This window comes from Solanum lycopersicum, chromosome 8, assembly GCF_036512215.1.
Source record: "Solanum lycopersicum chromosome 8, SLM_r2.1".
NCBI lineage: Eukaryota > Viridiplantae > Streptophyta > Magnoliopsida > Solanales > Solanaceae > Solanum > Solanum lycopersicum.
In genome coordinates, this window is record NC_090807.1 from 55,909,561 (window position 1) to 55,925,486 (window position 15,926).

Sequence of the window (15,926 nt, forward strand, 5' to 3'; positions counted from 1 at the left end):
TATTGTATCGTATTTATTGTACTGTATTGTTTTAATGAATATAATATTTAAATAGATTGTATTGTGTCTGTTTGTTACATAATGTGATACATAGTGATATGGAACATTAGGGTAAATAATAAAATTTGATTAACTAAAATAAATATAGTATTTAAACTAATAATACAATATAACTTAAATAACACAAAACTAATATTGGATCACTCCTAATTTTCCACTAAAAAAGAATTGTATGTATCGTGGAACAAAATAACTTAAATAGCACGAAATTAATGTAAAAGATTCATATAAAAAACCCAAGCATTATTAATTTGAGGGTTAGAGAGTAAAAAAAAAAAGACACTTATATTATCCTATTTATTTAGTTCCACACTTTATTTCTTAAAACTGCTGATTGCCGTCCACCTAGCATATACAATAACTCTATTTATTTTTAAAATATATTTTTAATTGACTTGTTAAAAATTTTAAAACTTGTTTCCTTTTAAAAATGATGAAGACGCTCCTCCTCTAAAAAGGAATTAATTGAACAAAAAGAGTGCTAGATCGCTATTGGTCCACGTGGCACATTACAGAAAATATGACCGTTGTAAGAGAAATTATGTCCCCCGTCTCCTCCCTCTATATTCAAATCGAAAATAATTTCAAACGACTCACCATTCATTTTCTTTTTCCCGTTTAGCCGTCCACTCTCTCTCTTCTTCTCATTCTCTTTTCTCTCTCTGAAATAGACAATAGAGGATGGGGATCGCCATGGAGAACCAACCACAGCAACAACAACACAAGGTAAACAAATCCACGATTTTTTGTTGAAATTTGATTTCGAGCTTTTCGAAGAATTATGTGTAGGGATTCCCCTTCAGATTTTGAAATTTGTTGAGTATGTAGGGTTTTACATTGGACGAGCATGATTTCATTGAGTTTTTATCTCTTAATTTAGAAGATTTGCAGAGATTCCAGCTCGGTTTATGATATGATTAGGGTTTTTCTCTTCATTTTTTATGAACGGGATGATTTATTTATTTATGGTTTAAAATTCCAAATTTGATTATTGATGATATAATGTACAAGAAGAAGAAGAATTTGTTATTAATTTTTGTTATATGGACTACAGAATTTTCAACTTCTACAGACTTCATCAGAGGCATCATCAGAGGCTGATAAAAAGAGATGGACGCTTAATGATTTCGACATTGGGAAGCCTCTTGGAAGAGGAAAGTTCGGTCATGTATATCTAGCTAGGGAGAAAAGGGTAAGTTCTTAAAGCTTTATATGTTAAAAATGGCTGATAAAGCTACTTACTTTTTTCAAAACCTCAGATTTTATGCTTTGGGAATTAGTTATCTGCTATGGTAGTGTCTGGATACTCGAGGTTCTACATCAGGAGTTTTCTGTAGCATTTAATGGTAATGGTGGGAAGTTGTGGATGATATCTTATGGGCATGGCTTAAAAGTTTTTTTTTTTTGAATTCTATTAGATAGACTTGACATTCTACAATCACATTCCAATACTAAGGTTAGTTGTTTCTTGAAAACAGAGCAATCATATTGTTGCATTAAAAGTGCTGTTCAAGAGCCAGCTAAAACAGTCCCAGGTTGAACATCAGCTTCGTCGTGAAGTTGAAATACAAAGCCACCTTCGCCATCCAAATATTCTGAGACTTTATGGTTACTTTTATGACCAGGTAACTTGTCATAACTTCTTCTGCATTGCTTGTTCTCAATTTTTGGTCTTAAGAACTTTCAAGAGACTGATGATAGCACTTACTAATGCAGAAACGTGTGTATTTGATCCTGGAATATGCTGCCAAGGGTGAACTCTATAAGGAGTTGCAGAAATGCAAATATTTTAGTGAACGGCGTGCAGCAACTGTGAGTTCTTGTTGAATTACAAAACTGTGTAGGATTTCCTTTTTCATAATCTTGAATTACAGAATCATGAGAATTGGTAAATGAGCATTTTTTCAATTAACATTTTCAGTTCTGATCACATTCTAAATAGCCTTGAGTTTTGAGCAGATTTATATATCTCCGACATTTAAAGTATATTATCACGCCCTTCACATGTACATTCAAACTGACAATAAGTTCTCTATTTTTTTTCTTTATCTTTGATCTTGGAGCAGTATATTGCATCATTAGCCCGGGCTCTCATATACTGTCATGGGAAGCACGTAATACACAGAGATATCAAGCCAGAGAATCTTTTGGTTGGTGCACAGGTATATATTTAACATTGCTAAACAGTTTACACACTGCATTGCAGTAAAATGACAGCTGAAATTAATTATTTTTAATATTTCTGCTGTTAGGGTGAACTCAAAATTGCAGACTTTGGGTGGTCAGTGCATACCTTTAATCGAAGGCGGACTATGTGCGGCACCCTAGACTATTTGCCACCTGAGATGGGTATGCATGTTATATGATATGAATATTTTATGCAGAAGGTTTCATGTTATACGGCATTAGTTGGAAGTTTTATTTTAAATGATTTAGTATTTCTTTAACTGTTTTTACATTTTTTCTAATACATAAATTGCTGTACTTGCAGTGGAAAGTGTGGAGCATGATGCAAGTGTGGACATTTGGAGCCTTGGTGTCCTATGCTTTGAGTTTCTGTACGGGATGCCCCCATTTGAAGCAAAGGAACACTCAGACACATATAGGAGGTGAGATTTTCTTCCATAATGTAGATGTTACTTTACAAGAAATAGTACTTTTTGTACACAATTCCTCTCTTAGAAAATGTGTGAATTGCTATTCTCAAATCTCTAGTCACTAAATACTTCCAGAATCTCTTTCTCAACTTCAAAAACTCATGAATGAATATGAAATGACAATGAATTACACATATCATTACAAAAGTAGTACAATTTTCAAGCCTTTATTAAGCTAAATGTTGCATGGATGAGTGTAAAATGCCAGGAGATTTTTACGAATTTTACCAACTTAACACTCATGGGTGACAAGATTTTCGTATGGATATGACAGGATTGTGCAAGTGGATCTCAAGTTTCCTGCCAAACCAGTTGTTTCATTAGCTGCCAAGGACCTCATTAGTCAGGTTTTTCACAAATCCATTGATTGCTTTGAAATACAGCAGCTCGTAGTGTCGGGCCTAACTTGTTCTTTTGATTTCATGTTGTTGGGATATACAGATGCTTGTAAAGGATTCTTCTCAGCGTCTGCCCCTGAAAAAGGTACTTGAGCATGGTTGGATTGTGCAGAATGCTGATCCTTCAGGCGTTTATAAGGGCTGATGAGAGAGTTCTACATCACCAATTACTCTCACAATCTTTGTGGCAGACTACAATTGTTTCATTTTTTTACTGAAGAGCATCTTGCTCAGCTGGATCGTATAACTTTGTGATGTAAAAATAACCACACCAAGATGTTAAACCTTTGGGATCTTCGAACCTTGCACGAAAGGAGGTTTCTTTACATAGGATATGTATTCATTTTGCTTTTTCTCAATGTTGTACTTTACTATCTGCACTATCTGGCTAGAGTTTAGACACCATTGGACATTCATGCCATGCTTTAGTGGTTTATTTACCTGTAATTTCTCACTTACATTGATCTCCATCTAACAACTGAGTTTGTGGGTGCTGCCACTTTTGCGCTTGAACAATGTCTTTTGTGCTCTAGAAACTAGGCTGACTAGTTGAAGAAACATGTCGTACCCACATCCTGCACCTTATTTTGCTTCTCAGTAGCAAAGATGCTTTATTCAACTTGTGAAAATGACAACAAAATACATTTTGACAAGGTAAAACCTGTGACATAATTGATTAAACAGCTTTTGTACCCCTTTGGGCCACCAAGTCACAATGGTGAAAATGATCCTTTTACACGCAAGATGATGATGACATACAATACACAAAGCTGTTGCTGGTTTCAGTTATGCCATGAAATTAGAAAACTGAGATGGTTTATGTAACACTACCATAACCTCCGGAGTAAGAACGATGGGGGTTGCCTAACTATGCAGTGAAGAGCTTGTTATTTAACAGCAAACAACCAACAATGGAGTGCCAGATAAGATTTCTAGTGGAGAAGGACATAAAGAAACGTTTCCATGTAAGAGACTGGCGAGTCCATGGAGACAATTAGAACATAAAGACAGGAGCTAGCCAGAACTCGTTATTGGATGTTTCATTGAGAAATATTGGAGAAAATATTATTGTGTACCTACCACGAGGAAAATCAGAAGAGAAGATGTATAGTAAGGTTGAGATCCAAAGAATATGACATCAACGGACATAAGATATCGACGAAGATCAGGTTAATAATAACTATACCCTTTTTGAACTCGAGAGCAAGACATAGTTGAGAGCACGGGGGCTAGTTTATCTTTTTCGGAACTAAGTTATGAACAAAACATATGCTCCCAAAGACACGTGGATGGATAGAGTAAACATCCAACTGAGGAAACAGTACGGAATGTGAACCTGATTTTGAATAGAAAATGAAAGGCGAACCTATTAATTAAATAGCAAGACGCAAGGACCCAAAAACGCAGCGGAACAGTCTCAATTAAATATCTATTCCTCTTTTCAGCTAATCATTTTGTCGAGGGTTGTACAAACATGTTAGAAGTTTGCTTTTAGTTGTTGTAGTAATTACTTCAATTAAAATAAGTCGTTTAGTTTAAGATAGAATTTGAATTATGAATTTTAGTTAGGTTATTTGAATTCTTGAGATATTTTAGATTGTATTAAATTTCAAATTAGACATATTTTTATGTTGACAATTTAAAGCCCCTCAATGCTTTATAAAATTATTAAAATTAATTTAAAGCTATTGAAAGACATTTCAATCCATTGAGAGACATCTTCAATCCTTTTGTGCTTCCGCATTTTAAAAAAAACACCGGAAGTGATATCAAGAGATCTGTGAAATTTTTCAAAGAATTACCATACCATTTTTAACTCGTCAGGGTTACTCTTTTAACCCATAAGGATTGCCCTTTTAACCAATCCGGGTTACTATTTTCAACCCGTGCTTTTTTAAATTCACATACTTTTCTAAACCAATTCTTAACCTAAAAAATGGCAAGTAAACAATCACTCGTAGAATGCCCAAAAAGTTTCGCCTACAAAAACTATCGGATTTGATTAGTGAAAATGAAATCATATTGTATAACCTATGTCAAATGTGTTGTAACGGAAGAAAAATACTTGCGACAATACTTTGCAAATCCCACCATTTCCCAAATAAAATCACTTTCTGAAGAACTTCTACACAATACAATGTCAGTGTTTTGAAGTAAAAAATCAAAAGAAGAAAAAGAAAAAAGAAAAAATTACGCAAGTTAAAAAATAATGAAAATAATCCGCATCAACTACCAAAGTAAAAATTGAAGAGGAACATTTTTTTAATTGCAGTAACTAAAGCAAAGGAGGAGTGTTAAGTTTGTTTTTAGTTGTTGCATCTATTTTGGTAAAATAAGTTGTTTAATTTATAAGATGAATTTGCATTTTGAATTTTAATTAGCTTGTTTGAGTTGTTGAGGTATTTTAACTTATTTTAAATTTCAAATTATTAAGATTATGTGTTTTATGTTGGCTATGTCAAATGCTTTATAGTATTATATTGTATAACATGTTACGTAGTGGAGCCTGATTAATTTTAGGCTTTCCTATTTATTCTCTATTATTCGCTGTAATAAAAAATACTCTGATTTATCAATATAATTATACCTCACCGCCGTGAAAGTTTACTCACGGGGTGTTACTGTTGACACCCAATTTTGACTTAATATTTTTAAAAATTCGTAATTTTGGGCCACAATGCTAAATCCGTCATTTGAGCCCATTTTGAGTTTTTATTTAGGTTAAAAAAGGGGGAATGAATTTTTGAGAAAAAAAAGGGAGCCGCAGCCCCCCTCTTCTCTCTTCCTCCCAACAGCCTCTCTTCCCTTCCCCTCTCCTCTCTTCTCCCTCCTCCCGTCGTTCCCCTCCCTCTCCCCTTTCTCTCCCTTTCCTCTCCCCTTCCCCTCTCCCAGCCGCCACCTCCCCTTTGCCCCTCTCCCAGCCGCCTCCAGCCCCTCCCTTCTCCCTCTTTCCATCGCCCACCTTCCCTCTCCCTTCTTCCCCTTTCCCCGTCCGCTTCCCCTCCCCTTTCTCCCTTCCCGTTTCTCTCGCCCTCTCTTTCCGACACCTCCCCTCCCTATTCTCCTCTTCCTCCCCTCTCCCTGACAGACCGCATCCCTTTCCTCTTCCTTCCCTCTCCCTCAGACTGCCTCCCCAATCTCTCTTCCTCTCCAGCCAGCAGTGAGGAGGACGAAGCCAGCGAGCAGCCACGAAAACCAGCCGGAAACCGGGCGAGGACAAGATCTGACAGGCGAGCCTCTTTCTCTCTTCTCCTCCGCTCCAGTGAGGATGACAACAACAAACAGCAGCTCCAGCTGCTCTGACCAGCAAGCAGTGAGCGGCAAGCAGACAACTCCGGCCGGCCACGAGCAACACAACTGAAAGTTCTCATATTTTGACAAATATCACTGTTTGTTCCCATCTAATCTTTTTTTTCCTTTGCTTATTTATTATTTTGCCTTTAATGCTACTGTTTTATTTTTTTTTTTAAAAATAAATTTATTAGCATGTGTTAGGATTGATTTAGCCATTTATTTAATTTTATTTTATTTTTTTTCTAAATCTAATGTTACTGTTACCTATTTTGCATTTTGTTGTTTGAATATAATACATGTTAATTAGGTTGGTTTGATTACATAGCAATTGTTTATAGGGTCGTGTGTTTCTTTATTGATGCTATGCCTTATTTCCTTTATTATGATTGCTATATAATGTGATAACACTTTGATTTTGTATCTTTTTATATTATTTTTTTATCAATTTATTAGTGTTGGTTGTTTGGAAAGTTACCTTATTTTATTATTATTTTTGGATCATCAGGTGGCTTTGATAATTTATTGTTGCTTTGGTTTTAAGAAGATATGGTTGTTTGTTTAGAATTCTTGTTGCTTTCTGTTTTGGACCATTTTTTTTGTTAATTAGCTTGTTGGAGTTTTATTGAATATTTATCTGTTAAAAAGGGCCAATGAAAAATCTATCCGTCGGGTTTAGAGGCCTCTCCATTTTAAAAGACGGAAATCTAATTCAAGTTTATATATATTTTTAGTTGTTGAAATGGGCCGATGAAAAATCTATCCGTCGGGTTTAGAGGCCTCCCCACTTTAAAAAGATGGAATTTTAATTCAAGTTTATATATTTTACATGTTGAGACGGGCCAATGAAAAAACTCTCCGTCGGTTTTGGAGGCCTTCCCCATTTAAAAAGACGGAAATCTAATTAAAGTTTATATATATTTTTAGTTGTTGAAATTGGCCGATGAAGAAATAACCGTCGATTTTCAAGGCCTCCCGTGTTAATAAGACGGATTTTTATTTTTATGTTATTAGTTGAGTTATTCATTTTTATTTATATTTATTTGGTACTAACTCTTTTACTAAGTGTGTTTACAGGTACCCGGAGATGTTTCTCCTTGAATTATTCGAATGAAGTTCGAATCGTACTTTGTTTCATTATTATGTGAATATTGACGTTAGGCAAACCTTAGGCCGATAATTATTATTTTATTTTATTGTGTATATCGTGTGTTTTTTTATGTGTTTATTTTACATTCTTCCTCAATTTGAAAGAAAAAAATGAATTCAGTCGGGAACCACATTTGTGAATTTCGAAGGGTGCCTAACCCCTTCCCTTCGGAATAACTTGAACCCCTTACTTAGAATTGAATTGGTTTCGTAAATTATTTAATAGGTTTCCTAGTTTTCCTAAAATTAGGTGGCGACTGTTTTCAAAATTTGTTTATTATTAAAACTTTGTTAAAATTGAATCGATTAATTAATTTTTGAGTTGCCGCGACGTTTCGCCCTATTTTTACAGAGTAGGGATGTAAACAGTTACCACGAAATATTGAGTTTTCTCTTTCTCTTGAAAGTTCTTGTGTTCTTCATTCATCTAGTGTGTGTGCGTGAATTCGATCCTAACAAATGGTATCAGAGCTAAGGAGATTCAACACGATTACAGAAGATGGATAGTTTGAAGCTTGGAATCGAGAAGTTTGATGGATTCGATTTCAGTTTCTGGAAGATGCAAATCGAAGATTATCTGTACCAGAAAGATTTTCACGAGCCGTTGACCGGGGTGAAGACGAAATCCATGACGGAGGAGAAGTGGAAACTCAAGGATCGCCAGGCTCTAGGGTTGATCTGGTTCACTTTGTCAAGAAACATGACGTTCAACATCGTGAAGAAGAAGACTACGTCCGGTCTGTTGAAGGCACTATCAAATATGTATGAAAAACCATCGGCTATGAACAAGGTATATTTGATGCGTAGATTGTTCAATTTACAGATGTTTGAAATTGGATACGTTTCTGATCATATAAACGAGTTCAATATGATTGTGAGTCAACTCAATTCTGTGGATATTAATTTCGAAGATGAAATTAAGGCGTTGATTTTGATGTCATCTCTGCCTGAGTCTTGTGATACTGTTGTTGCTGCGATTAACAGTTCCCGTGGATCTGAGAAACTGAAGTTTGATGAAATCCGTGATGTTGTTCTTATCGAAAGTATTCGCAAACGAGAAGTGGAGATTCATCGAGCGTTGATCGAAGGGGGAGAAGTAAGACGAAATGCCAAAATCAACATGGTCGATCAAAATCAAAGAATCGAAGAAGATCACTGAACAGATTAAATGTGACTTGTTGGAACTGTGGAGAAAAAGGGCACTTTCGGACGAACTGTACAAAGCCAAAGAAGAAACTGAATCAGAAATTTGGAGATGACAATGATTCTGTAAATTCAGTAGAGGACATTGGGGATGCTTTTATCCTTAATGTGAACAGCCCGGTTGAATCATGGATTTTTGATTCTGGTGCATCTTTCCATTCGTCTCCAAGCAAGGAGTTGTTCCAAAACTTCAAATCTGGAAATTTTAGAAAAGTATATCTTGCTGACAATAAAGCCTTAGAGATTGAAGGAAAGGGGGATGTTTGCTGAAGGTGCTTCCGTTTCATGTCTGTGACATAACAGACTTGGACACATGAGTACTAAAAGAATGAAGATGCTGGTTGCAAAAGGAGCATTAGAGGGTCTGAAGTCTGTTGATATGGGTCTTTGCGAGAGTTGTGTTATAGGCAAACAGAAAAGAGTAAGCTTCACAAAGACTTCTAGAGAGCCAAAGAAAGTGCGGTTGGAAATGGTTCATACAGATGTTTGGGGACCATCTCCAGTATCATCACTTGGAGGATCCAGATTCTATGTTACCTTCATTGATGATTTCAGCAGGAAGGTATGAGTTTACTTCTTGAAGCATAAGTCAGATGTGTTTACAACTTTCAAGAAGTGGAAAGCTGAAGTTGAGAATCAGACCGATTTGAAAGTCAAATGCTTAAGGCCTGACAATGGAGGGGAGTATGACAAATCAGAGTTCAAGGCATTCTGTGCAGCTGAGGGAATTAGATTGATAAGAACAGTTCCTAGTAAGGCAAGGCAGAATGGAATTGATGAGAGGATGAACAAAACATTGAATGAGCGTGCAAGGAGTATGAGGTTACACTGTGGGCTGCCCAAAACACTTTGGGCGGATGCTGTGAGCACAGTTGCATATTTGATCAACAGGGGACCATCAGTTCCTTTAGAGTTCAAGAATCCAGAGGAGGTGTGGACAGGAAAAGAACTCAAGTACTCACACTTGAGGACTTTTGGTTGCACTGCTTATGTTCATGTTGATCCAGAAAAGAGAGACAACCTTGATGCCAAGGCTGTGAAGTGTTACTTCATAGGATATGGTTCTCATTTATTTGGTTACAGGTTTTGGGATGACAAGAACAGAAAGATCCTGAGACTTGTGACATGACATTTGATGAGTCTGTCCTGTACAAGGACAGAGAGCAGAAGGTTCTAAAGATTACAAAGCAACTGGGATTTGAGGTTGAGTTGGAGAAGAGTATCCCCAGAGATGTCAAAGCAGATACTCAACCAACTCCTACTGAAGAATTTGAAGTGGAGCAAGTTACACCTGAGCAGGTGTAAAGGAGATCATCCAGATCCATCAGGGCACCAGATAGGTATTCACCTTTATTACACTCTATTGCTGACTGATGAGGGGGAACCAAAGTCTTTTGATGAGGCCCTACAGGTGGAGGATTCGATCAAGTGGGAGCAAGTCATAGATAATGAGATGAGGTCACTTGAGAAGAACGACACATGAGTGTTGAATGAGCTACCTGCAGGGAAGAGAGCTTTGCTGAACAAGTGGGTGTTCAGAATCAGGAGTACATCTGGGTACATTTACACCATAGGTGGAACAGCGGTGAGTAGGATGTCCAAGCTTCAGAAGTGTGTTTCTCTTTCATTTACTGAAGCTGAGTATGTGGCAATAGCTAAAGCTGGGAAAGAGATGATATGGCTGGCAGATTATCTTGAGGAATTGGGCAAGAAGCAAAGCGAGAAGATTCTTTACTCAGATAGCCAGAGTGTCATACAGTTGGTGAAAAATCCAGTCTATCATTCGAAGATAAAGCACATCAAAAGGCGATACCATTTCACTCGCAGGCAGTGGAGGATGGTGATATGTGCTTGGAGAAGATAGAGGCTGCAAAGAACCCGGCAGACATGTTGACGAAATGTGTTGATGTTTGGAAACTGAGGTTCTGTAAAACCTCAGTTGGTCTTCTATAGTTGTTGCTACAGATGTTGCGGTTCCGTAAAGATGTTGATGATGAAAAGATTTTTTTTGAGAATGTATTTTTTGGATGACCGAGTCAGTCTCCAAGTGGGAGAATTGTTAGGTAGTGGAGCCTGATTAATTTTAGGCTTTCCTATTTATTCTCTATTTTAGGCTTTCCTATTTATTCTCTGTAACCAAAAATACTCTGATTTATTAATATAAATATACCTCACTGCCGTGGAAGTTTACTCACGGGGTGTTACCACAAAATATTGGATTCTCTCTCTCTCTAGATCTCTCATCTCTTTCTCTTGAAAGTTCTTATTTTCTTCATTCATCTAGTGTGTGTGCGTGAATTTGATCCTAACATAACATATGTCAAATGCTTTATAATATTATTGAAATCAATTAAAAGTATCATTTTCAATCATTTTTGTGTTGCCCATTTTTTTAAAAATAAAAAAATAATAGGATTAGATGTTTGATGAATAATTCTTTGGTGAGTCATAAACTTCTGAAATGACGTATTCTAAGGCATTATTACTATGAAAAGTATGAAAAGAAACACCAAATTAATTTTGTAGTTCAATAAAGAAACTTTAGAATATAAAAAATAACTCAGAACGAAATTTCATAAGAAAATCCAAATGCATCTTGAATAATCATCAATAAAACTAACGAAATCTTAAGGTTGAACTAACTCGAACACCAAATATCATAATGAACTAAGTACTACATGAAAATGTAGCATGGGTGTGTTCCCAAGTTTACACGACTCATAATCTAATGTGGATAAACTAGACACCATCTTCTCTAGTTTGGATAGACTCGATGTCCCAAACGTTTGTGAATTAGGTTAGAAGGTTCTCTAACGGAGCATGTTGCGAAGGGATTTGAAAAGGTAATATAATAAAGGACTTGTGATTCATGTCTTGTGCCAATCATCTGTCCTGAGTTGTAACCTACATGAGAAAAAAGTCATCAAGAAAATGTTATGCCACAATGTAGGGTTGGCTTGTGTAACCCCTTTAGATTTTGTTTGGATTCCATTGGATAAAATAATAGCAGGAAGAGATTGTGATTTGTTACCAGAATTATGATTAAAAGCACCTGAGTCCTTGACCCGTGATCCAATAGTACTAGGTTGTGAAATACAAGCAAAAGAACTACCAGTATCAAAACCATAAGGCTGAGCAACTGAGGCTACTTGTGGAGACATTCATTTACTTGCTCGATACAAAAGGAACTCATCATATTTTGTTTGAGCAATGTGAGTAGCATTGGATGGTCGATCAGGCGGAGCAACCGAGGCTACTTGTAGATATGTATATGTACTAGCACGATTTCGAAGAAACATATTATATTTCTTTAGAACAATAGGATCATAACTGGGTGGTGGGCCATGCAAAACATAACATATGTCACGAGTGTGTCCAATCTTATGGCAATAATTGTTGACACCAAATTTCGGTCCGATGGTTTTAAAATTAAAATATTTTGAGTCAAATACAAAAAATAAATAATATAAAAAAAATAAAAAAATCTGCCTTTCCCACATCTTTTCTCAAATAATTTTCAATTTTGCAACTGTCCCACATCGGTATTTCATCCTTTTTGAAAATTTTTGGGTTTCTATATAAACCCACTTCATTCACTATTTTTGGGGGAGGATTTGGAAGGGAAAACAAAAGAATGCTCATAAAATTTTGAAAATTCTTGGTTCCCATAGTTCAAAAATTTTAAAGTGTTTTTGTGGTTTTTCGAGTTGAGGAGGTGAAGTCGTCTCCTTCAAACTCGTACTTTCGATTCGCCGCCCAGAACCAGGTAATTTTTTTTCTTAGCCTTGTTTTATTTAATTCCCAGCTATTTTATGTTTTCTGTTTATTATATGTAGTTTGTTTTGTTTTTTTAGTTTAATGTAGTTCTAAAAGTCAATTAATATTTGTGTTTATTGTAGTTTTAATATTAGCATTATTTTACGGTTTGATGTTTATTTATTTATTATTATTATTATTTTAAAATTCTTAGTCAACTATTTGCTATCTTAACTTTTCAGGGTTTTGTTATTATTTTATTTTAATGTTATTTTTATATATTACGTTATTGTTATTTTCATTTCTAATTATGTTGTTTTAGTTTGGTTGTTGTTTTCCATATTCTCTTGGGATAAGTTTGTTATGTTTTGTTGATGTTCAGGTTATATTAAATATATTTGTTAATGGCCAATGAAAAAACTCTCCGTCGATTTTGGAGGCCTCCCCAATATTAAAAGACGGAAATTTTTAGTTTAAGTTCATATAACTTGTTTGTTAAATTGTTCAAATGGCCGATGAAGAAATTACCGTCGATTTCCAAGGCCTTCCATGTTCATAAGACGGATTTTTATTATTAAGTTATCATTTGATTAATTCATATTTATTACTAACACTTTTACTAAGTGTGTTTACAGGTACCCAAGACTTGTTTCATTGAAGTTATTCGAAAGGAGTTCGAATTATACTTAACAATTCATTATTTTGTATATGTCGATGCTAGGCAAAACTTAGGCCGTTTCTCATGTTGTTTTATTTTATTGTTATTGTTTATTGCATATTTATATTACTTGTATATTATTGTTATCTCCTCAATTTGAAAAAATGAACTCAGTCGGGAACCACATTTGTGGATTTCGAAGGGTGCCTAACCCCTTCCTTTCGGAATAACTTGAACCCCTTACCTAGAATCAAATTGGTTTCGTAGGCATTTCTTTCAGGTTAATTAGTTAATCGGTTTCCTAGTTTTCCTAAAAATTAGGTGGCGACTCCCTTTTCCCTTTAACCCCCCTTTTACCACTTTTGACCCCTTTACCCTTTTTTAAAAATTCAATCAACCAATTTTTTTTTATTATTATTATTGAGTCGCCGCGACGTTGCTCCCATTCAAAGGATGTCAATAATAACTACACTTGGATCGAGGTTTCCCAAAATGACTTTCTCCTCGCCAATTCTCCATAGACTGATATATTTGTTTTTCTATGATTTGAGATGCGAAAACAGAGGAGTCAATGGCGGATGATGAAATACCTTTGTGATTGGGAGGCATGACAAGATGAAGTAGTCGAGAGAATAACTCATCTATTGTAGGAGTTGTAGGACTAGCTAAAATCTTAACACACTGAATCATAGTCATTAGGCAGTCCAACAAGTGTAAAAACTAGAAACAACATTTGTCTGTACTCTTGTTGTTTTTCCATATTCATAGTGATGGGCATCAACGTTTCAAATTCCTCCATGACTGAATGTACTTATCCCAAGTAAGTAGACATACTAGATTCTTATTTCTTTAAGTTGGTCATTCCAGATATCACATCATATAAATGAGATATGTCATTAATGTATAAAGCACAGGCTTTTTCCCAAACAAAAACATGTCCGAAATGAGCAAAACAAGGGCATCAACTTGGAATAAGTAGAGTGTCACAAGAGACAACATAATTAAGAATCAATATTCTCCCATTGTGCTTTGACTCTTGCATCTTCTGCACTAGACTTTGCATTTTCATCTACCACATACTTTTTCCATTAAGTGATCTTGGACACCTTGACCTTTGCACCATAACTCAACGGAGGAGGCCCAAGCTAGATAATTTGAACTTCCCATTAATGGTTCGGAAGTGATCACAACGCTTGAACTCCCAACTCCCATATTTTTTATGCCAAAAGTGTCAAACCTCAAATGACAACTTGTTAAATCAGAACTTCCCCCAAAAAATAAATAAATAGGAAATAGAGTGCCAGAATCTGGAAAATAATCGTCCAGTCGCCGAAAATATATATGGTTGCCGGAAACTGGTGGGAATCATAAAACATATGGACAGCCTCGGAGTGGAGAGGCAACCTCACTAGAAGAAAGAAATTGTTGAAAAACTGGCCGGAAAAGCTCGCATGCTTCGGTGTGTGAGGCCTGCGAAGAACCAGAACTCAGAGGAAGACCCTGATTTTGCTGAAATGATGTCAACGACGTGTTTCACACAATTGTTCGAAATATTGGAGAAAAATAGTATAATTGAGTATCTACATTATTACACAGAGCCTTATTTATAGACACTATAATACAATCCTTTAACAATTAGGACACTATATACTATTCATATTTCTATCCTAAGTAGGATATGGGAGCTTCCTTGTTGGATGAAAACATTTTTTTGGGCAGCCAATCGCTATGGCCTTTGTGGACTTTCGTCCTTGCAGATTGGGAACTTCTAGCTACCCCTACGGTGACAACAGCTACTACGCATCCCACATCAGATAACGCTATCGACGAAACAAATTCATAACAATTATGAACATACCTTCGGACCAGCACGCCGGAAATGTACACCCCGCTGACTGTCCTTATGAACAACAATCTACAAAGTGATCAAACAAATTCATAACAATTATCACAATGAAAGAGGATGGATTGCTGAACAAAGGAGCTCTCTTGGACAAATTTACTTCAACCTTTTGATGCTTAAAGGGACCGACTATAGTATACGCTCACATAAAGTATGTTTTTTGATGCATCATTTATATCAGTGGAATGATAAAATGGCCATAGAATTTCCCGTGAAGTGTGAATTCGATACTATTTGGGATCTATCATTTCTCCAAAACCCACATCAGACAATAATGGTCCTCTAGTCTTGCTTGCCAGATAGTTGTATCTGTACTTCATTTACGTGACTAGCATCCTAATTTGCAGAATTACTAACTCAACTACCGCAGAATGAAGATCAAGGTAGCTATATGTTAGTATCTGTTGTCTAACCATTTTATGAACTATTGAAAGAGAAAGAAGTACAGACATTTTTACGAAAGAAATGTATAAAGTTAGCAAAAAGATTGCACCTTCTGAGGAATTGTATCATCCATGTCAACAAAGTACTGCCTGAAATCATAAAGACGGTTTATAACTTGTCAAGGATCAACTGCATAAAAACTTCCACATGGCCTGATAGCACTAAAAAAAGGAAAGGTTAATAATGGACTCACTTCACAACTGCGTATACTGGACTAGAATGCAAGGTGTTAGCATAAGTATGTCATCAAGCAATGAAACAAAGAATAAAGTCGAGTTAGTAGATATATCAACATCTACAACAACAAACACACATGGTTGAGAGGATAACACAGATACATAGTTGAAATCAAGTGTCTCATGTCTAACAAATACTCTTTTTATTTTCTGACTGAAAAGGAAAGACAA

The 15,926-nt window shown here is 35.8% G+C and overlaps 1 protein-coding gene and 1 long non-coding RNA gene across 2 annotated transcripts; one reads left to right on the forward strand and one right to left on the reverse strand.

Moving 5' to 3' along the window:
- Nucleotides 1-627: 627 nt before the first annotated feature.
- Nucleotides 628-3,631, forward strand: LOC101245189 (serine/threonine-protein kinase Aurora-2). Its single transcript, XM_004245087.5, has 9 exons — nucleotides 628-786; nucleotides 1,115-1,252; nucleotides 1,539-1,685; nucleotides 1,777-1,872; nucleotides 2,127-2,222; nucleotides 2,313-2,409; nucleotides 2,552-2,669; nucleotides 2,992-3,064; nucleotides 3,159-3,631. The coding sequence occupies exons 1-9, from the start codon at nucleotides 742-744 to the stop codon at nucleotides 3,258-3,260; spliced, it is 912 nt and encodes a 303-aa protein (XP_004245135.1). The 5' UTR covers nucleotides 628-741; the 3' UTR covers nucleotides 3,261-3,631.
- Nucleotides 3,632-14,713: 11,082 nt separating this feature from the next.
- Nucleotides 14,714-15,706, reverse strand: LOC138337777 (uncharacterized). The gene is made up of 2 exons (XR_011211188.1): nucleotides 15,569-15,706; nucleotides 14,714-15,087 (listed from the first exon to the last, which is right to left on the reverse strand). It is a non-coding gene; the product is annotated as an uncharacterized lncRNA (long non-coding RNA).
- Nucleotides 15,707-15,926: the final 220 nt, after the last annotated feature.

Coding starts and splice junctions, on each gene's coding strand:
- LOC101245189 (XM_004245087.5), top strand. CDS start 742: ATGGGGATCGCCATGGAGAACCAACCACAGCAACAACAACACAAG. Junction 787..1,114: donor CACAGCAACAACAACACAAG/GTAAACAAATCC, acceptor TATGGACTACAG/AATTTTCAACTTCTACAGAC. Junction 2,670..2,991: donor CACTCAGACACATATAGGAG/GTGAGATTTTCT, acceptor TGGATATGACAG/GATTGTGCAAGTGGATCTCA.